The sequence below is a fragment of the Epinephelus lanceolatus genome, chromosome 4 (genome assembly GCF_041903045.1).
Source record: "Epinephelus lanceolatus isolate andai-2023 chromosome 4, ASM4190304v1, whole genome shotgun sequence".
Classification (NCBI taxonomy): domain Eukaryota; kingdom Metazoa; phylum Chordata; class Actinopteri; order Perciformes; family Serranidae; genus Epinephelus; species Epinephelus lanceolatus.
In genome coordinates this window covers 49,125,273-49,147,279 of record NC_135737.1, presented here as the reverse complement: position 1 = coordinate 49,147,279, position 22,007 = coordinate 49,125,273, and the positions used below count along the sequence as shown (strand labels likewise).

General features: G+C 42.7%; 3 protein-coding genes across 4 annotated transcripts in view; all 3 read right to left on the bottom strand.

Annotated features, from left to right (window-relative positions):
• abcc5 (ATP-binding cassette, sub-family C (CFTR/MRP), member 5) overlaps nt 1–5,483 on the bottom strand; it is a 49,855-nt gene extending 44,372 nt beyond the window's left edge. The window contains exons 1-3 of the mRNA XM_078167434.1: nt 5,344–5,483; nt 2,797–2,956; nt 1,821–1,930 (exon numbers count right to left, since the gene is read on the bottom strand). Of these exons, the coding sequence (XP_078023560.1) occupies nt 1,821–1,930; nt 2,797–2,883 (197 nt within the window). The 5' untranslated portion in view covers nt 2,884–2,956; nt 5,344–5,483. The remainder of the gene's footprint in view (nt 1–1,820; nt 1,931–2,796; nt 2,957–5,343) is intronic.
• Nucleotides 5,484–6,042: 559 nt separating this feature from the next.
• Nucleotides 6,043–10,345, bottom strand: rpl35a (ribosomal protein L35a). The gene is made up of 5 exons (XM_033632330.2): nt 10,231–10,345; nt 9,379–9,415; nt 7,751–7,903; nt 6,345–6,489; nt 6,043–6,139 (listed from the first exon to the last, which is right to left on the bottom strand). Exons 2-5 carry the CDS (start codon nt 9,387–9,389, stop codon nt 6,116–6,118), a joined length of 333 nt encoding a protein of 110 aa, XP_033488221.1. The 5' UTR covers nt 9,390–9,415; nt 10,231–10,345; the 3' UTR covers nt 6,043–6,115.
• A 1,492-nt stretch (nt 10,346–11,837) lies between these two features.
• Nucleotides 11,838–22,007, bottom strand: part of lrch3 (leucine-rich repeats and calponin homology (CH) domain containing 3) — a 43,558-nt gene continuing 33,388 nt past the window's right edge. The window contains exons 20-21 of one of the 2 annotated variants that reach the window (XR_013491014.1): nt 14,386–17,590; nt 11,838–14,354 (exon numbers count right to left, since the gene is read on the bottom strand). Coding sequence is in view for 1 of the 2 variants with exons in the window: in XM_033631986.2 (XP_033487877.2) it covers nt 17,429–17,590 (162 nt within the window). In the remaining variant the exon portion in view is untranslated. Of the gene's footprint in view, nt 17,591–22,007 lie in introns of both variants that reach the window. The other variant, XM_033631986.2, reaches the window with a different exon arrangement.

Genomic DNA, 22,007 nt, shown 5'->3' with positions numbered 1-22,007 from the left:
ATATTCACACTTGAAGACACAATCATACCTGAGGACACAATCACACCTGAGGACACAATCACACCTGAGGACACAATCACATCTAAGGACACAATCACATCTGAGGACATATTCACACTTGAGGACACAATCATACCTGAGGACACAATCACACCTGAGGACACAATCACACCTGAGGACACAATCACATCTAAGGACACAATCACATCTGAGGACATATTCACACTTGAGGACACAATCACACCTGAGGACACAATCACACCTGAGGACACAATCACATCTAAGGACACAATCACACCTGAGGACACAATCACACCTGAGGACACAATCATACCTGTGGACACAATCACACCTGAGGACACAATCACACTTGAGGACACAATCATACCTGAGGACACAATCACACCTGAGGACATATTCACACTTGAGGACACAATCACACCTGAGGACACAATCACACCTGTGGACACAATCATACCTGTGGACATATTCACACCTGAGGACACAATCACACCTGAGGACACAATCACACCTGTGGACACAATCATACCTGAGGACATATTCACACCTGAGGACACAATCACATCTAAGGACACAATCACACCTGTGGACACAATCACACCTGAGGACATATTCACACCTGAGGACACAATCACACCTGAGGACACAATCACACCTGAGGACACAATCACACTTGAGGACACAATCATACCTGAGGACACAATCACACCTGAGGACATATTCACACCTGAGGACACAGTCACACCTGAGGACACAATCACACCTGAGGACACAATCACACCTGAGGACACAATCACATCTAAGGACACAATCACACCTGAGGACACAATCATACCTGTGGACACAATCACACCTGAGGACACAATCACACCTGAGGACACAATCACACTTGAGGACACAATCATACCTGAGGACACAATCACACCTGAGGACATATTCACACTTGAGGACACAATCATACCTGTGGACACAATCACACCTGAGGACACAATCACACTTGAGGACACAATCATACCTGAGGACACAATCACACCTGAGGACATATTCACACTTGAGGACACAATCACACTTGAGGACACAATCACACCTGAGGACATATTCACACCTGAGGACACAATCACACCTGAGGACACAATCACACCTGAGGACATATTCACACCTGAGGACACAATCACACCTGAGGACACAATCACACCTGTGGACACAATCATACCTGAGGACATATTCACACCTGAGGACACAATCACACCTGAGGACATATTCACACTTGAGGACACAATCATACCTGTGGACACAATCACACCTGAGGACACAATCACACTTGAGGACACAATCATACCTGAGGACACAATCACACCTGAGGACATATTCACACTTGAGGACACAATCACACTTGAGGACACAATCACACCTGAGGACATATTCACACCTGAGGACACAATCACACCTGAGGACACAATCACACCTGAGGACATATTCACACCTGAGGACACAATCACACCTGAGGACACAATCACACCTGTGGACACAATCATACCTGAGGACATATTCACACCTGAGGACACAATCACACCTGAGGACACAATCACACCTGTGGACACAATCATACCTGAGGACATATTCACACCTGAGGACACAATCACATCTAAGGACACAATCACACCTGAGGACACAATCACACCTGAGGACACAATCACACCTGAGGACACAATCACATCTAAGGACACAATCACACCTGAGGACACAATCACACCTCAGTTGTGTGTGTGTGTGTGTGTGTGTGTGTGTTTGTGTGTTACCTGTCCTTTTCTCCATCTGTGTCCTTCTGAGCTGTGTTTTTAGCTCCACCCTCCTCCAGCTCTTCACCATGGCAACCAGCTGATCTGTCCTCACACACACCCAACACACCCTGACCACACACACACACACACACACATATTCATGAGGACAGGCTCATCCAATCAGCTTCCAGGGATCCTTTACTGAGATTACCCGTAAAACACAGGTCCAATTAAACTATGATTCAGCCAATCAGAGTGCAGGATGTGTGTGACCTCATTATCACTGTGTGTGTGTGTGTGTGTGTGTGTGTGTGTCACTCCTCTCTGAGCGCGCTCAGTTCCCCCTGAGCAGCAGCCTACTGAGCATGTGCAGAGCTCATGTTCGCTGCCTCATGATGCTCACACACATCACGTCCACTCACACGGTCTCGGCTAATCAGAGGCCCCACAGCCCCCCCTTGTGGCCTCAGCCAATCAGACAGCTGGGCAGCAGCAGGAGGCGGGGCTTCATTATGTAAACAAAGAGGAGAGACTGCAGCATCTCTCAGTGATCTTTACTCTGCTCCTCATCTGCTCTTCTTATCATATTCATCTGTTGTTGATTATCTTTATTATTATTTATTGACTGACTGATTTGTCTGCACTTTTATTTGTGCTTTTATTTTTTTTCTTTTAGCTTTTTTATTGTGAAGTTTGATCCTTGGACTTCCTGTCATGTCACTGATCTTTTATGACTGATTGGATATTAAATGTCAGATATACAGCTGATTCAAGCTGCATTCAGCAACACATGGAAACGTCAAATGCTACATCACACACGCCACAATTGAACCATTTCCTGTAGCAGTGTACATTTCATTTTGGCGGTGTTCGTCCGGTGGTTCCCAACCCCAGGGTTGGGTCCCTCTGAGGAGTCACAGGGTCCCTCTGAGGAGTAATCACATGACTCACGCTCTGATGAAAACACATGCTGAGTGGATGGACGCTGACTCACCTGGACGTCCTCTGACACTCGCTGCGGCAGCGGCACTGGTGGCTGCAAAGACTCCGGATCTGTGCAACCAAAGTCATGGTGTCTCATCTTCTATCAGACCACATGGAGCCGTGACCTCTGACCCCGACACACAGGAAGTTCCTAACACTGCAGGCCTCCTCTGTGTGTAACAAAAATCAGGACGTGTTCATTAGCTTCAGGACAAACTACAGTGGAAACACTGAGGAGTTCTGTTAGTGACAAAGGATGCCGCCACTGCGGACTGCTGTTAGCCAACAGAGGAGGACGTGTGAGAGCGTCTTGCTGTGTGGACGCTACAGCAGCTGCTGAACACTGCTCACAGCTGGCTGAGACCTCAGCTGTTCCACCTGCAGAGAGAATTCACTGCCGTCTTTGCTGTAGCTGTTTACAGAGCTCCCAGGGCTAATGCTACAGCTAACCCTAATGCTACAGCTAATCCTAATGCTACAGCTAACCCTAATGCTAAAGGTATGCTAAAGAAGCCATGTGGGGCCAGCAGGACGGCGTCAGTGAGACCAAACACCCTGACAGATCTGTAGAGACGGACACCAGCTGACATCAGAACACATCGGACTGTCGACTGCAGTGCCGCAAACTTTAATATCTGTCGACATATTTTAAACATATGGAGTCTTTGTTGGTTGTAAAGACCACTCAAGACAAAGTAAGGTACGGTAAGGTGAGACGAAAAGAGAAGAGACGAGACAAGGTAAGGGAAAGGAAAGAATGGAGGATAAGGTAAGACAACATGAGGTAAGGTATGGATAGGTACATACACACATACACAAACATTATCAATCAATCAATCAATCAATTTTATTTATAAAGCCCAATATCACAAATCACAATTTGCCTCACAGGGCTTTACAGCATACGACATCCCTCTGTCCTTATGACCCTCACAGCTGATCAGGAAAAACTCCCCAAAAAAACGGTAGAAAGCTGAGGAAGAGCAACTGAGGAGGATTTTAAATTCAATTCTGGATTTTACAGGGAGCCAGTGCAGAGAAGCTAAAACAGGAGAAATATGATCTTGTTTCTTAGTTCCTGTTAGTACACGTGCTGCTGCATTCTGAATTAGCTGGAGAGTTTTTAAGGACTTACTAGAGCTACCTGATAATAGAGAGTTACAGTAATCCAGCCTTGAGGTAACAAAAGCGTGGACCAATTTTTCTGCATCTTTTCGGGTCAGGATAGGCCTAATTTTCACAATATTACGCAGATGAAAAAATGCAGTCCGTGAGGTTTGCTTTAAATGAGAATTAAAAGACAAATCTTGATCAAATATTACTCCGAGGTTTCTTACGGTAGTGCTAGAGGCCAGAGCAATGCCATCTAGAGAAACTATGTCATCAGATAAAGAGTCTCTGAGTTGTTTGTGGCCAAGAACAATAACTTCAGTTTTGTCTGAATTTAACATCAGGAAATTGGTGCTCATCCAAGTTTTTATGTCTTTAAGGCAGTTATGGAGTTTAGTTAATTGATTACTTTCTTCTGGCTTCATCGATAAATACAACTGAGTATCATCTGCATAACAATGGAAATTTACAGAGTGATTTCTAATGATGTTACCTAAAGGAAGCATATATAGAGTAAATAGGATTGGTCCGAGCACAGAACCTTGCGGAACTCCAAAACAAACTTTGGTACGTAAGGATGATTCATTATGAACGTCAACAAATTGAAAACGATCAGATAAATAAGATTTAAACCAGCTTAGTGCTGAACCTTTTAGGCCAATTAAGTGATCCAGTCTCTGCAGTAGAATTTGATGGTCAATTGTGTCAAACGCCGCACTAAGATCTAATAAAACAAGAAGAGAGACGAGTCCTTTGTCTGAAGCAATCAGAAGGTCATTTGTAATTTTAACTAGTGCTGTCTCAGTGCTATGATGCACTTTAAATCCTGACTGAATTTCCTCAAATAAATTATTATCCTGGAGAAAATCACACAGCTGGTCTGCGACTACTTTCTCAAGGATCTTTGACATAAAGGGAAGATTAGATATTGGTCTATAGTTGGCTAACACCTCTGGATCCAGGGTGGGCTTTTTTAGGAGAGGTTTAATTACAGCTACCTTAAAAGACTGTGGTACATAGCCTGTTAATAAGGATATATTGATCATATCTAATATATGAGTGTTAACTAAAGGAAAGACCTCCTTAAAAGACTGTGGTGCACAATACACTACAGGAATATCTCAGTACTCTGAATATAATCACAGTATTTATATTCTGTAGTGTAACTGTTTACAGTACTGTGATCGTGTCACAGTATTGTGAAGTACTGTAAATATGACTGTACTGTCAGAGGAACAGGAAGCAGTTCGTACTATGACGGAAGTACTGAGTGTGTACCATTAAGTACCATCAGATATAAAACCCCTCCACAATAAAAGCCTGGCGGGAATCCTTCAGAATAAAAGCCCGTGATGTTTCAAAACACACTGCTCGCGCACTGAACGTCACACAGAAAACGAGTTCATATCAAAACCACCCATCAGCTGACGGCCGGGGACCCGCTCACCTGTCTGTGTCTCTGTCCGTCTGTCCACCTGTCTGTCTCAGCGCGTGTCCCTCGGTCCTTCCTGTCCTCCTTCAGGTCCGCAGTAAACAGCTCCTCTTCACTGCAGCTGCAGACTCGCAGCATCAGCATCAGCAGCGGCGCATCACGGGAACTGAAGTCTAATGGTACGTCGGAACCCCTCTGATGACGTTATTACGTACAGCTCACTCAGCCCTGAGTTCAGTCTGTCAGGCAGCAGCAGCTCAGACCAGGTTGATTTAAATAAAGTTTAAAGTCAAACTTAATTTTCTCATTACGTCACTTCCCACAAACACTTTGCTTTTTTAACATTTCAGCTGAGGTGAATTTTAATTTTTATTTAACCAGACAGTCCCACTGACATTAAAGGCAGCAGCCAATCAGCGCTCATGTAAGACTCAAACATGGCCGCCTCTCATGTCTGTCACCAGTTTTTATTTTGTCCTTAAACTCAGAGGGCGGACGTGTTTCTGATTTTACATCTTAATAGAGACAGTTCGATGTCCTCGGGTCAGAGTAGGAAAATACAGTTTTCCTCGGCTCTGTTTAAACGCAGGTTCTTCACATTTAAAGGGACAGTTCACACGTTTACAGGAGGACTGATGAGCTTGGGGTGGACACGTTAGAAACATCTGATCAACGATCAATAAACTGACAGAAATGAGGAGACGGAGACACAGCTGTGTTGGACCTGATCAGTTTTATTGTTTCTGTACAAACAAGAACATTGACGGCTGCAGACGTCCACTCGTCTTCACACTCGGGAAGGATACAGCATCTGGAGACAAACGGGAAGTTGGTTAGTCACAACATAAACCTGCAGGTTACGTCAGCTCAGCGTGTCCACAGAGTCACGTCTGGTGTAGCATGTCTGTCTCAGAGACGTCCTCACAGTAACCGCAGACACCTTCACCTCCAGGGTTACAGAGTAGGAAGGAAACAAGCTGTGATCTCTCAGATGTCCCGAGAGTCCCTGAACTCACCACTCTGACTCTGTGTCCGATAGCTTTGGCCGGCAGGTTGCTGCTGAACTTGGCTCGCACCATCCCGCTGTTGCCGTGCGCCCGCGTGACCTTCCCCCAGATCACACGTGTCTTGTTGGGTTTACCGCCAGGCGTCACCGTGTTCCTGCAGACACAACACAGGGCTCATTAACCCACAGTCACGTCACTGCTGAGGTTTCATTTACACAGCAGGACGGGCCAGCCGGGTGGAGACGGGCCAGCCGGGTGGAGACGGGCCAGCCAGGGGACAGACAAGGGACAGAGAAATAGATGTCTTGGTGATCTTGTACCTAATCATGTCAGATTATCTGCTCTGATTTCCTTCACGTCAAGTTTGAAAACCGTTCTGGGTTAAAAAAAAACAAAAAAACCTTGGTTCGTAGGTCATCTCATACACCTCGCCACCTATGTCACCCCGAGATATAGTGGCGAGGTGCACACCTCCTATGTTGACCCGAGATATAGGAAGTGTGCACCTCGCCTACAGTTTATTTAAACCTGTCTAAATATGAATATCAAAAATAGTCTTAAGATAAAATATCAGTTATGAGTTCTATAAAAAGTAACAGATTGGTAACCAGACCGGGCGTCACAGCTGTTAACAATGCGTACGCACAGAACGAGTCCTGACCACACGTAAAAACTGTGACCTCTAAAACCAGACCCGATGGAGAAACTGACCCGTGGTGACAAACATGTTGGAGACAGGAAACTCGCGACACAGACTCAGAGCAGCGGAGAGAAGATGGGCCGCAGGTAACGACAGGAAGTGACCGAAGTTTGAGTTTCAATCAAAAACTGCTGTAAATCCAAACTACGTAACCACGTCAATACACCTCAGCAGAAAGAGTCCGACTGGGGTCTCATATGTAAAACACCACATGTGCTGCAGCCCAGACGAGGCTAACCGCGTGTTGTGTACGCTCAGAGGGTCGGACTCTTTCTACTCAGAATTTTGTTTTGTTTCAGTCTGAACCTCAAACTTTGGTCACTTCCTGTTGTCATCTGCGGCCCGTCTTTTCTTCCCCACTCTGTATTTTCTCTTTTCTGTTTTACAGTCGACGTGGTCACATCACGACTTCTGCTCTGATCATGGACGTCTGATTTTGGGACGTCTCATTCACAGCTCTCACATCGTCAGTGTGAGTGCTTTGTGCCACAGTAATAATTGTCCCTGTGAAACACAGAGCTGAACACAGACATGTGGATCAAACAAAGGTTTGACGCAGGACAACAGGCGTGGTGCAGGAGAACAGGAAAACAGGAGAACAGGAAAACAGGAAAACAGGAGAACAGGAGAACAGGAAAACAGGAAAACAGGAGAACAGGAGAACAGGAGAACAGGAGAACAGGCGTGGCTGCAGGACCCTCCCCTCGTCTCTTACTTCTTGGCCTTGTAGACGTAGGCGCAGCGTTTGCCGAGGTAGAAGTCGACCTCGTCTCTGGAGTAACATCCCTCCAGCTTCAGGAGAGCCGTGTGTTCGCGCTGGTTCCTCAGACCGCGCTTGTAGCCAGTGAAGATGGCCTTACTCCACAGTCTGACCAATCAATGACAGAGACACAGAGTCACAGTCTGACCAATCAATGACAGAGACACAGAGTCACAGTCTGACCAATCAATCACAGAGACACAGAGTCACAGTCTGACCAATCAATCACAGAGTCACTGGGTGTTTCTCAGAGTCAAGGAAGGATCCTCAAACAGCTGAATCTGAAGGACACTACGTCATCGACGTCCTTCTTTCAGAGAAATTTGAAGGATCCATGTGTGGGTCCTAAGTGGGTATAAAATCCCCACAATGCTTTGCACACGAGCTGCTGGAAGTGAGGGTGGGGCCTCTTCAATGAAACCTCGGCAGGATTTAGATTAACGTGACGTTTACACATAGCCGGGTATTTAGAGAAACGAATATCTGCCCCCCTCCGTTTTCAGTAACATTGTGCACACAACATTGTTTTAAAAAATGTTGTCATTTACATGAACCGGATTAATATGCCGTCATAACTATGCCGAACGTATGGGCGGCAGTGTAGGGAGAAGGATGAAGCCATGCAAGCCAATCAGAATCGACAACAACGAATAAGACGCGCGACTTCCTGTTCCTTTCAAAACAGTAAACATGGCGAGAGGTTCGTTTGTGTGGACGGACAGTGAAGTGGAGCTACCCCTAAATGTCGCTTTAGATTACAACCTTAACAGCATGATCAGTAGCCAAACAAAGTGTAAACATAGGTCACTCATGACGTCAAGCATTTGCTGGCCCATGCTGTGACGTTTCAGAACCTAAAACCCTGTTTCACCCAGTTTACACGGCAACACACAAAACTGCGTTTCCAGAAATCTCCACTTTGGCCGGAGTTTTTACAAATGATCATTTTCTGTGAAAAAACCTTGCGTGTAAACAAGAGGCCAAACCGCATGAAAATATGTGCGTTTTTCCTACATGTAAACGGTGTATATGTCACTTATTTGGATTAATGTCTCCACCTGAGTTTCAGACAGACACCTCATTTACACTTTCCAATGTGTCACTGCCACATGATGAGATTTATTAAATAACAACGTGATTAAAGTTTTAAATGAATCATTCACAGCAGAGATGGAGCGCTTTACTTCATTACTCCACTTACTCTTAAATATGATCCAGAAATATATTCTCCCTAAAAGTCATGTGACTCTGACAATACTGACACGTGTTTAAAACTGTCCAACAACATTACAGAGTGTTAAACTGGTCACAGTAAGAGAAACCTCCTCAGTCTGCTGAGGGTTAATGATGATCACATGAGGACACTTGTTAGTCTGATCCAGTGAATGAGAGGGAGGACTCTGTCTCTGCAGGATCCTTCCTTGACTCTGAGAAACACAGTCTGATCATTACAGAATCAAAGTCTAATATTTTAACAGTCCGACTCATCAGTAACACTCGACGCTCCGTGTGAAGACAGACGCTGGACTCAGGTGACACAGGCAGACAGGCAGACAGACAGGCAGACAGCTGTAGCATCTTACCTTCCAGGCATCGTCAGTCTTCTCCAGGTGGGTCCACCTGCACACAGACAGTCATGTTAATACAGCAGCAACAATCCTACATGACTGTACAAGCCTGATCCACTCAGTGACCAGTTTATTAGGAACAACTGGTTCAAACATCACGATTCCTCTCAGAGCGACTACGGTGTGATGTCACAGGTTGAGCTCACCTGCTCAATCACAGTAAACTACAGTCACTGGGTTCATTCATGTTCATAAAGTGACCACACACAGAGCAGCTGCTGCCTCGTTGATGATGTTTCACTTTAGAATTACAGTTAAACCAGCACGTGCTTCTGTTGTTGTGTCCGCCATCTTCCTCTCAGGGGCGACAGAGTAAACACCTGGATGTTCACAGGTGTTCCTAATAAACAGGTTAACTAAGTGAAAACAGTCACTAATAAACTCTATTAGCTATCAGCAGGCTAACAGGAAGCTAACAGCGGGCTAACATGTTGGAGCCGCAGATCCCGCAGTGACACATTTAAACAGCACCACAAACACTCTGATGCTAACATGCTAACGTTTTAAACACGCTAACACAAACACAATGTTTGACGGCGCCATGTTGTCACGGCTCCACTGTCACACCGCGAGTTCTCTCTGAGTCTACCCGCGTCTGCAGCCGCTCAGCCCGGTCTGCTCTTAGCTCCGTTAGCCGCTGTTAGCTCCATCCGAACCGAATCTCCGGCATCACGGCCTCCAGCACCGGCACACAGCGGCCGGTAACCGGAGAACAACCGAGCCGTGAACTGACGGTGATTATCGGACTGAAACAACCCGGATTAAAGATGTTATTGAGACTTTGAGTCGGACATGTCGGTTTCTTACCGTCTCTGTGAACAGGAAGATGGAGGAAAAGGAAGTGACGAAGGACCGACGGGAAATTATTGTAAACAGAGGTGTCCGCGGAGCTGCCTGCACAAAATGGCGGATTTCACTCACAACGTGTTTTTAAAAGTTTTTTGTTGTTGTTTTATTTTTTACTTTTTATTTCATGTTGTCTTGATGGGACCTGAGTTTAAAATTAACGCTGTTATGACTCGACTTATATTTTTTAATCTTTATTTTATTGGTATTTGTTGTTTAATTGGGACCTCGTTGTATTTAGAAAACTATATTGTACCGTTATTAAACCCTGAGGTTTATTTTTCATCTTTATTTAATTTTTCTTTTTTTTTTTTTTTTTTACTTCACGTTGTCTCAATGAAACATCATTTTGTACAGAAAACTAAATTGTAACTCGGGTACAACTCATTTTAACAGGAAAAAACATTTAATTATATAATGTTTTGTTTTACATTTATCTTTTTATTGTATAGTTATCTACTTAATTATATTTTATCTTATTATATTTGTATATTTATTTTTATTTTAATCTACACTAAAAGTAAACAGTATTATTATTCAGTTTAATTAATTTATTTTATGTTGTTAACTGGAACCTCATTTTATTAAGACAACGAAATATTCAGTGTTTATTTTTTTCCATCTTAATGTAATCTAATCTATTTCAATTAAGTTTAATTATTCTACCTAACATTGTTTAATTGGATCTCATTTTACAAAGAAAACCATATTCTAACTGTGTGTTATTTATTTTTATTGTCATTTTATTATTATCTGTAAAATCTTGAATCAGGCAACAAATACACATCATTTTAAATCAGAAAAGTGTTTTAAATTTCTGGGTGTGATAAAAGATAATTAATTAATTAATTAATTAATTATGAAAGTCAACTACAGTAGTTTATAAAATGAGGGATTTTCTAAATTAACATTGTATTTTTAATTTTATTTTCTAAATAAAAACAAATGTTAACTGTGTTCTACATGATGCTTTTTTATCTTTACAAATTTGATTTTAGAATTAATTTTTATGTTTATTATTTTTCTCATTTATGACTTAATTATTTAGCAAATTTCACATTTTCTTTATTTTGCTTTGCTGATTTATTAATTTTTTTTAAATTTGTTTAATTAACATCACATAAAAAAGCTGTATCAATAAACCTTTAATAAATACTTTTGATTTAGACCTGTGATTTATTGTACTGATACTTATTTTTTATGCTAACACTTATTATTATTATTAGACTGGTATATTTATTTCATTATTATATTTATTGTACTGATATGTTATTTTCATTGCACTTATTTTTGCTTCAATCACATTCATTTTGAATGTAATAGCAGTATAAAATATGCTTTTTATTTTATTATACTGGTATTTATTTCTTAGGTTGATATTCATTCTATTATATTTACTTCTATTATACTGATATTTATTTCAATATATTTTTCTTCATTATGATATTTATTTTTTTATATATATTTTGATGTGTTGAACTGAGAGGACTGACCTGCGGTCTGTTTGTAAGATAAATGACATCAGAGGAGCGTCGGTGGTGTCTGAGGGTTCACGTCAGTGAAAAGAGTCAAATTAAAATATTTATTTTAAGCACTTAAACTCAACTCTTCATACACGTGTTCAAATCTTTTATACAGTTTACAGCAAAAAGAAAAAGTGAAAAACTGTAAAAACTGTGACAGTCCGTTTGTCCTCCAGAAAACACGGTGGAATGTCCTTTAAAACCACACCACCCTGCGATCACATGACCCCGTCACCGCCGTCACATGACCCCATCACCACCGCAGGAGAAGCACATGAGAAAAACATTAAACATCTGTACAAACATGGAACCACCTGATCGGTCAGTCCACACCTGTCCGCTCAGGACATGGAGACACGTGATGGGACAGAACAACTGCCAATCACAGCACCTGCTCAGGGGGACTGTTGGGCCCCGAGTTCTGCCTCACAGGCAACTCACCAACACCAGCGTTAAGAGATTAAAGACGCAGTTCACACAGGTGAGGTCAGATATGACGCTGCATTCAGGTCAAACAGGAACAAACATGACCAACATCCTCATGTCCCACATCACCTGAATGCAGCATCTGAACATGGAAATAAAGGTTTAATGTTAAGAACTCAACTGTGGTCACGCTTCCTGTCTCTGTCTCTGTGGGTGGAGCTTAAATGGGAAGAACAACTCAAACATCAGAAACTCTTTAATTATAAAATCCTCCTCAGACCCTGAAGAGTTCTGTTCACATGTATCTTTAATTTCTTCTCGTGATCTGGGATCGGTTTGACCTGAGGTATGAAAAACTAAACACCGTCTTTGAACAGGAAGTTGGTTTGAAACGAAACAATGTCCTCGTACAGGGACGACGGGTTTAAGTGTGTAACAGAGTATCAGACAGTTATTTAGGGCTCACATCCAAACTGTTCACTTCAACTCCTGAAGACGGCCGAGCACATAGCTGAAAACACAACAAATCTAAGAGTCTTCAAACGAGACGATAACAAAGTCCCGACATCCTCAGACGAGTCCATCCTCGTAAACGTCTCGTCTCAGCTTGTTACTGTGGATAAAATGGGTCAAACTTGTTGCCATATCAAACTACAAACTTTATTAATCATAAATAAAGTTTGACGATAAAATGTGATCAGGTTTTGGACCTCGTGTCTGAACGTCTGCAGACTGACAGAGAAACATCGATCTGTGTGTGCACGAGTACCAGAGCTGCAGATTCCTGTTGAACAGACGGAGAGTGATAAAGATGTAGTTCAGACGATTTAAGAAACGTCTTCTGTGTTCAGATGATCAAACAGACGATGAATCAAAGATGTTTGTTTCTGGCTGCAGCGTTAGCTCGCTGAAAAGTTTACTCTTCAAAATTTTGATAAAAAACGTCTCCATCTGTTGGTGCTGTCCGTCCTGAAGACAGGGACGTGAAACCCCCGGGGACAGATAAGACAAGCGTCCTGAGTCTGAGCTCCTGAACAGCCTCCATCAGACCCGCTGACCCAGGCTGTGAGGGCAGAACGTCAGTGGGCGGGGTCTGTTGGCTTTCCTCCAGTGTCCACACTCTCCCTGGATGTGGAGACATGGACTCTGTCCTTTTTTCCTCTGGGCTTTGTGTCCCTCCAGATCACCCATCCTAGCTTTTACACTCGACACAGCATCAACAGACAACATTTTAAAGCTAAGCTAACTTAGCTAGTGTAGCTTATGCTTGCTATGCTAGCTAACAGTGAAGTAAACATCTATGATCCATCGTCCGTTTGATAATCTGAACAAAGAACACGTCATGTCACGCTGCTTCTTTCTAGAATAAGCCGTGGTTAAAGTTACTTCACTCTGTGATGATCAGGAAGTTGATAAGCAGAAGCTAGCTAGTTGAAATGTTGTCTCCTCCCACTGCTGTGAGGTGATTGGCTGAATTAAATAAGGTTAAGTTTTTGACCAACAGGAGATGTGAGTCATTGTGAGTCTCTGATTGACAGATGCCCCGCCCTCTGACTCACACACCTCTGACCCTGAGGCTCTGCAGGTCAGTGATGTTGGACTGACTCTGCAGAGGCGGCCATCTTGTTTTTACATTAGTGTGTTGTGGTGTTGGTCTTCTTCTTTTTGTCTTTTAATGGCGGTTGGCAACCAGCGTATTAGGTGCATTACCGCCACTTGTGGTGTTGGTGCCACAAGATGGGACATTAAAGTGTCCACAAACAAGGACGACAGGTCAGAGTGAGACGGAGTGAAGTGAAAGATGCAGTAATGTGTCATGTCTTGACGTGAGGACGTTACGCGTTACTGCACCAGGAGGATGAATTTGGTGCGTGACACTCGATCTAACTTTCATCTTGCAATCGTCCTGAAATCTATTTTTTATCGTCTCTGCTGACTTTTTTTTGACGGAGCAACGGCATTCAGAAGAAACGCTGAGCTCTGAACAGGAAGTTTGGAAGAAGTGTGAAAAAAGAGCAGAGCGAGAGGATCCAGAGGAGACTCACTGATTAAGTCCAGCGCAGAGACAAGAGACAGGAGACAGTGACGGGCGCTGGGTGTTTGGGTGTACTGCTCCTTTAACACAACAGAGCTGACCTCCTGACATCACAGGTGAAGCTCCGCCCACCGCTTCCTCCATTTTCATTAACTTAAACAAAAAGAAACTTTTCTTGTCCTTTGACCTTCGATTGGGGACTGCGTCTGTCCACAGCGCTCGCTCACTCACTCACTCACACACACACACACACACACACACACACACACACACACACACACACTTATATTTACAGAGTATATTTGTACACATATATTTACGAAGAATAAAAACTGGTCGTGTGACTGTAGTGTCGCATCAGGAGGGTTTTTTTTAAATGTAAAAAATGTCCCAGAATGCAACAGTCACCACCTGATCGTCCTTGTCCAATCACAGCAGGACCTTCAGGGTTAGAATCAGCTTTGTTTGAAATAATAGTGATTATTGACTTATGGACAGTATCAGCTAATTACTGTCGTCTGTGTTCATGTTCATAAATCTGTTATAAATAAAGTTTAATGGTTTTATATTGTGTGTCTCAAGGTGAACACTGTGCGTCACTGAGGTGTCAAACACTGCTGTATAAATAAAGTTTTATTATTATTTCGTCTTTTCTTTCTAATCTAATAAATCAATTACGACCCCTCCGGTCGGGTCATGACAACAAACGTCCACATACTTTTGGCCACATGGTGACTGAGCACATGATCAGTGAAAGTGATGTCATGACTATGATGAAGGTCGTGATCACGTGTGGACGATGGACCAGGTGGTGACAGCAGCCAGGTACCAACCTGAGCTGTCAGCCGTGACATCATCACGGAGACAGAAATAAAAAACAAAATAAGCTCCTCCCACTCAGAGTTCACGTCTGTCTCCGTCAAATGATCGCTGATGTCAATCCAACTGACCTCCATTGAAAACTCAGGTAAGTTTTAAATAAAAACTAAATTCTGACATTTGGATCTGACGGAGAAAACACAACTGAAGATGTTAGCTAATGTTAGCTAACGTTACCACCACGCTACATTAGCTTCAACTCAAAACCTTACAGTCCAATGTGAGCTAATGTTTGAAGCTAACTGCACTAGTTTAGCTTCCACACCTACTGGGTTCATACAGCAGTTACTGTGTAACAGTTACTATGTTTGCTATCATGAGCATTTAGCGGAGATGATTTCAACCAGCTTCAACTACACCTCGTCATGTCAGTTCACACCTAGCTTCATAATGTTAGCCAATGTTTAAAGCTAGCTGTTTCAGTTTAGCCTCTCCATCTAACTACATTCATTTTAGCTAATGCTAAAACAGTTTTAGCTAAATCTTTACACCTTACTATATACTTTTAGCTAATGTTTAAAGCTAGCGGTTTCAGTTTAGTCTTTACATCTAACTACACAAAGTTAGCTAATATTTAAAGCTAACAATTTCAATTTAGTCTTTGCAACCAAGTACAAATGTTAGCTTAAGTTTAAAGCTAGCCTTGTCAGTTAAATCTTTACAACTATTTAAATTAATGTTAGCTAATGTTGAAATCTCGATCTTTCAATTTAGTCTTTACACCTAGGCACAAAATACTAGCATAGTTTAAAGCTAGCTGTTACAGTTTCATCTTTGCACCTAACTACATATTGTTAGCTAATGTTTAAAGCTAGCCTTGTCAGTTAAATCTTTACACCTAACTACACAATATTAGCTAATGTTCGAAGCTAACATGTAATGCTAGCCAGTTTAACTTGTCACATCACCTAATAACGTTAGCTACTATGTAAAGCTAACTGTTTCAGTTTAATTTTTGAAGCTACTTTTGTAATGTTAGCTAATATTTAAAGCTAAGCTAATTTTTAGTTTAGTCTTTACATCTAGGTACATAATATTTGCTTTTATGTAAGCTAGCAGTTTTATTTTAATCTTTAGTCATAACTATATCATGTTAGCTAATATGTGAAGCTAGCCGTTTCATTTAATCTTTACACCTCACCTCATAATGTTAACTAATGCTAGCAGTGAGCATTTTTCAGACCATCTACTGTACATTTATGTTGCTACAGTTAGCAGTTGGAAGTGTTGGTGTCTCTTTGGCACTGACCTATATTGGCTTCAACCCCAAACTAAGTGGTTTAATATCAGCTAATATTTTACAACTAGCCGTGTTGCATTAATATATAAACCGACTAGCTTCACAATGTTAATGTTAGCTGCTAACTACGTTAGCTTCATCTCCAAACCATCTACATTAATAGTGGCTACAGTTAGCAGCAAGCTACATTAGTGTTGTTTAAAAAAAACCCATAAACCTGCTGTACATTTGTGTCAGCTATTGTTAGCATTTAGCAGTGTGATAACTATGGTCCTCGTGGATGAATGTTTTACACTCAAGTCTTTCCACATAAAACAATGTAAACATTAGCGTTTAGCTACATTAGCTTAATTTCCAAACCCACCATCACTGTAACAGTACAGAGTTAAGATTCATTTCCAAACCAAGAGGACCCATAAAGATAGCAGTTAGCTATATTAGCTTGATGTCAAAACTACCTCCATCCATCATGTGAATACTTAAGTCACTGAATAATTCTTCAACCTGAAGATTTAAAACTTATGAAACGTACGAGTCGTCAGGTTTTTGTAGATGTTTGCAGGAATGTAGTTGTTCCTGGTGGATTTTATAAAGGATTTTTCTGATAACTCATCCTGGATTCACAGGTGTAAACAAATGTCTTCCTAAAGTCTTCAAAGTGAAATAATTTAATTTGTTAAATGTGCACAAAGAGAGAACAAAGGCAGAGTTTGAGACTCATGATCCAGAGGAGCTGCCTGGAACATGTTCCTGCACGTATTTATATTTTTGGTGGTTTCATTCTGCTGCTGCTTCCCTTTGTTTCTTTGTGGAATTATTTTCTGGTTTGGGACTCAGTAAAGCTACAGATTCTTTCACAGCCACTTCACGTACGTATAGTTTGATCATTTTGAGTGTCGTATATGTCGTCGTGTCTCCGGCTGTGTTCATGTCTCCGTCAGATCCGACCTGCTGCTGCTCTGGAGCATTTTTTTTTATCTCCACCTGAGGACATTAAAACAACCTAACGGGCGTTTCAGGAGGCGGACTGAGCGCGTGCAGTGGTGGTGCTGTTGTCTACATGCTGACAGAGGGTCCAGGTGTGGTCGTCGTCGTCGTGTTGCTGGTGGTGGTGACGGGGTGTCTGGGCGGGGCCAGGTCGAGCAGGGCGCTGACAGTCCCGGCCACCTGGGGGAGCCCTCGCTCCTCCAGGATGTGCAGTGGAAGACACAACTGACTCTACAGAGAGGAACACCACAGAGGAAGACACACAGCAGGGGGACAAAAGAAAACACAACGGAAAGGTGGGTCAACGGATGGTAAATTAAATTAATGAGTAAAACAACTGCAACCATGGAAACACAAAGGGGTTAAAAAAGGAGAGGCAGCAAATTAAAACAACAAATTGAAGTGATGGAGAAAAGAAAAGGTGAGAAACTGACAAGGCTGAGAGAAGACAGCAGTTTGACCAAATACACGTGTTATCACATGACCAAAGGTCAACACCTCAGTCATGTGATGACTGAACCTTCTCCAACGTCAGATTTATTTTTTAGAAAAGAAAGAATTACATCATCTTAATACAGACATGTATTAAGAATTACATCATCTTAATACAGACATGTCACCATGTTCACTTAGAATCTGTTGAAGCTGGGGAGACAGAAATGTCATCCTGCAGCTGCCTCCTCTCTATCCTAAGCCCCTCCCACAAGACTACCCCGGGTATACTCCCATGCTTCACACAGTAACCCAGAGTTTCCATACATTGATTGAAGACAAGAATTAGCTGCAAGCCACCGTGACGAAGACGGTGCACACAGTTGGCTGGTGGCCAGCAACAGCGCCAGGTCTAACATCTGTAACAGCAGCAACAGAAAGTTTGCTGATCAGGTGGGGAGTCGGGGCTGTCAGGGGTGGGTGCCGGCTGGATTCAGAATGCTGTGGCTGCTGATTGTTGGTCCATCTCTGGAGCTGCTGCTCGCTGCTCTCCTCAGAGCCTTGAATCACAGTGTTGTCTTGGTAAGGTGGGCTGTAGTGGCTGGGAGTGAGGCGGAGGACACAATGTGACTGGAGGCTCTAGCTAACATTAAACGTGAACTCTGATCAGTCCATCTTCCTGTTTTGGTTGCTTAGCAGTGTAGACAGTTGCTGTCAATGCTGGAGTCTCCTCCATTTATCAGACTTTCACCACATGAAGGGAGTCGCGCGCACATCTAGGGATGCCATATGCTGTAAAGCCCTGTGAGGCAAATTGTGATTTGTGATATTGGGCTTTACAAATAAAATTGAAAACTGATTGATTGACACCTGCATTTGAGGAACAACCAATAGGAATAGCCCTGTGTCTGAAATGATCTGTGATTGGACAAAGTGTCCTGAAAACAAAGCCAAGAGGAGGTGCAGCAGTCTAGTTTTCTCCCAGTCCACTTAAATTACGATTTTATCAGTGATTATGATTTGATTTTGAAACCAAATCTGCACCACCTACCCCAGCTTTAAGTATCTGTTACAGTCGGGATTTAAAGACACACAAAGTGAGTCAAGGTGCTTTTGTTCATTTTATTCATGTTCAGCTGGCAAATCATTCTTCAACATCAGGAAAGAGCAGAGGCACACAGTCTGTTCAAAAATACTCAATACATCTTCCAACAAGAAAGCAGAAGTGTGGGGCGTCGGTGACTTAGTGGGTAGAGCAGGCGCCCCATATACAAGGCTGTTGTCGCAGCGGTCCGGGTTGGACTCCAGCCCGGGGCCCTTTGCTGCATGCCACTCCGTCTCTCTCTCTCTCCCCCTTTCACGCTCGTCTGTCCTATCGATTAAAGGCAAAAATGCCCCAAAAAATATCTTTAAAAAAAAAAAAAAAAGAAAGTAATAGTGCTCTTCCACTGCAGGAACAAGGACCAGGTTCTTACAGAACCGGAACTACAACAACCTTGTGAGTCCTTGGTACAACCTGCTTCTTTGGGTGAGGGACCTTGAGAGTCCCCGACCTGCTAACACTGAATAGTTCATTCACTTTCAGCAGTTCTTCCCTCAGTAAAGTGACAGTCGCTCCATGTTGATGTTTTTTTTATTAATGACGTCAGCTGAGTTGCTCGAACACTGTTGGTAACACTAAGAGGAAGATCATGAGTGAAAAACATTTTTTGGTCCACAAAGCTTCTTTTCAGCACATTTGTAGGCTACATACAGCACAACAGGTTTCTGGCTCAGGAGGGTCCGGAGCCAGTCCGGAGCTTGTCTTTACAAACAGTACAAACAGTAAAAAACACACTCAGACAGACAGGCAGCCAAACATAAGGCACAGGGGGCGGAGCTTTGACAGGCAGGAAACAAGCTTCAGGATAAACCTCCAACTTTGGGGGATTGTCAAGTTTTAACTTCACCTGTGGGATCACATGATCCTCTGGGGCTTCAAAGAATCTCTGATCCTCAGGGAGGGAACAGGCGTATGGCAAGTTTAGCAGAGGTGGACAAAGTCACTGTTCTGGCATGTTCTTGGTTATGAACTGCTAAGTCAAGGTCAACACATCCCACATGAAGACCAAGTTAAGTCCAATTCCTATGTCAAGGCCAACAAGTCCCACATGAAGACCAAGTTGAGTCCAATTCCTACGTCAAGGCCAACAAGTCTCAAATAAAGACCAAGTAAAGTCCAATTCCTACTTCAAGGCCAACACGTGCAAAATAAAGACCAAGTAAAGTCCAATTCCTACGTCAAAGCCAACAAGTCCCAAATAAAGACCAAGTAAAGTCCAATTCCTACTTCAAGGCCAACAAGTCCCAAATAAAGACCAAGTAAAGTCCAATTCCTAAGTCAAGGCCAACAAGTCCCGAATAAAGACCAAGTCCAATTCGTACGTCAAGGCCAACAAGTCCTGAATAAAGACCAAGTAAAGTCCAATTCCTACGTAAAGACCAACAAGTCCTGAATAAAGACCAAGTAAAGTCCAATTCCTACGTCAAGGCCAACAAGTCCCACATGAAGACCAAGTTAAGTCCAATTCCTATGTCAAGGCCAACACGTCCTGAATAAAGACTAAGTAAAGTCCAATTCCTACTTCAAGGCCAACAAGTCCCAAATAAAGACCAAGTTAAGTCCAATTCCTACGTCAAGGCCAACACGTCCCAAATAAAGACCAAGTAAAGTCCAATTCCTATGTCAAGGCCAACACGTCCTGAATAAAGACCAAGTAAAGTCCAATTCCTACTTCAAGGCCAACAAGTCCCAAATAAAGACCAAGTAAAGTCCAATTCCTACGTCAAGGCCAACAAGTCCCGAATAAAGACCAAGTAAAGTCCAATTCCTACGTCAAGGCCAACAAGTCCCGAATAAAGACCAAGTAAAGTCCAATTCCTACGTCAAGGCCAACAAGTCCCGAATAAAGACCAAGTAAAGTCCAATTCCTACGTCAAGGCCAACAAGTCCCGAATAAAGACCAAGTAAAGTCCAATTCCTACGTCAAGGCCAACAAGTCCCACATGAAGACCAAGTAAAGTCCAATTCCTACGTCAAGGCCAACAAGACCCACATGAAGACCAAGTTAAGTCCAATTACTACGTCAAGGCCAACACGTCCCAAATAAAGACCAAGTAAAGTCCAATTCCTACGTCAAGGCCAACACGTCCCGAATAAAGACCAAGTAAAGTCCAATTCCTACGTCAAGGCCAACACGTCCTGAATAAAGACCAAGTAAAGTCCAAATTCTACGTCAAGGCCAACAAGTCCTGAATAAAGACCAAGTAAAGTCCAATTCCTACTTCAAGGCCAACAAGTCCCAAATAAAGACCAAGTAAAGTCCAATTCCTATGTCAAGGCCAACAAGTCCCGAATAAAGACCAAGTAAAGTCCAATTCCTACGTCAAGGCCAACAAGTCCCGAATAAAGACCAAGTAAAGTCCAATTCCTACTTCTAGGCCAACAAGTCCTGAATAAAGACCAAGTAAAGTCCAATTCCTACGTAAAGGCCAACAAGTCCCAAATAAAGACCAAGTAAAGTCCAATTCCTATGTCAAAGCCAACAAGTCCTGAATAAAGACCAAGTAAAGTCCAATTCCTACGTCAAGGCCAACACGTCCCAAATAAAGACCAAGTAAAGTCCAATTCCTATGTCAAGGCCAACAAGTCCTAAATAAAGACCAAGTAAAGTCCAATTCCTACGTCAAGGCCAACAAGTCCTGAATAAAGACCAAGTAAAGTCCAATTCCTACGTAAAGGCCAACAAGTCCCAAATAAAGACCAAGTAAAGTCCAATTCCTATGTCAAAGCCAACAAGTCCTGAATAAAGACCAAGTAAAGTCCAATTCCTACGTCAAGGCCAACACGTCCCAAATAAAGACCAAGTAAAGTCCAATTCCTACGTCAAGGCCAACACGTCCCAAATAAAGACCAAGTAAAGTCCAATTCCTATGTCAAGGCCAACAAGTCCTAAATAAAGACCAAGTAAAGTCCAATTCCTACGTCAAGGCCAACAAGTCCTCATGGCTGAGTCCACCTGTGACTGAAGTCTACGGGGATTTCAGGACTTTAAAGGCTCGACTGATTTGATTTGTTACTTAAAGACACTGAAAGCTAAACACTGTTAGACTAAATAAGTGAACTGATGAGATTTAGATTTGATAAGCTGATATGATACTGGATCCAGATCCGATA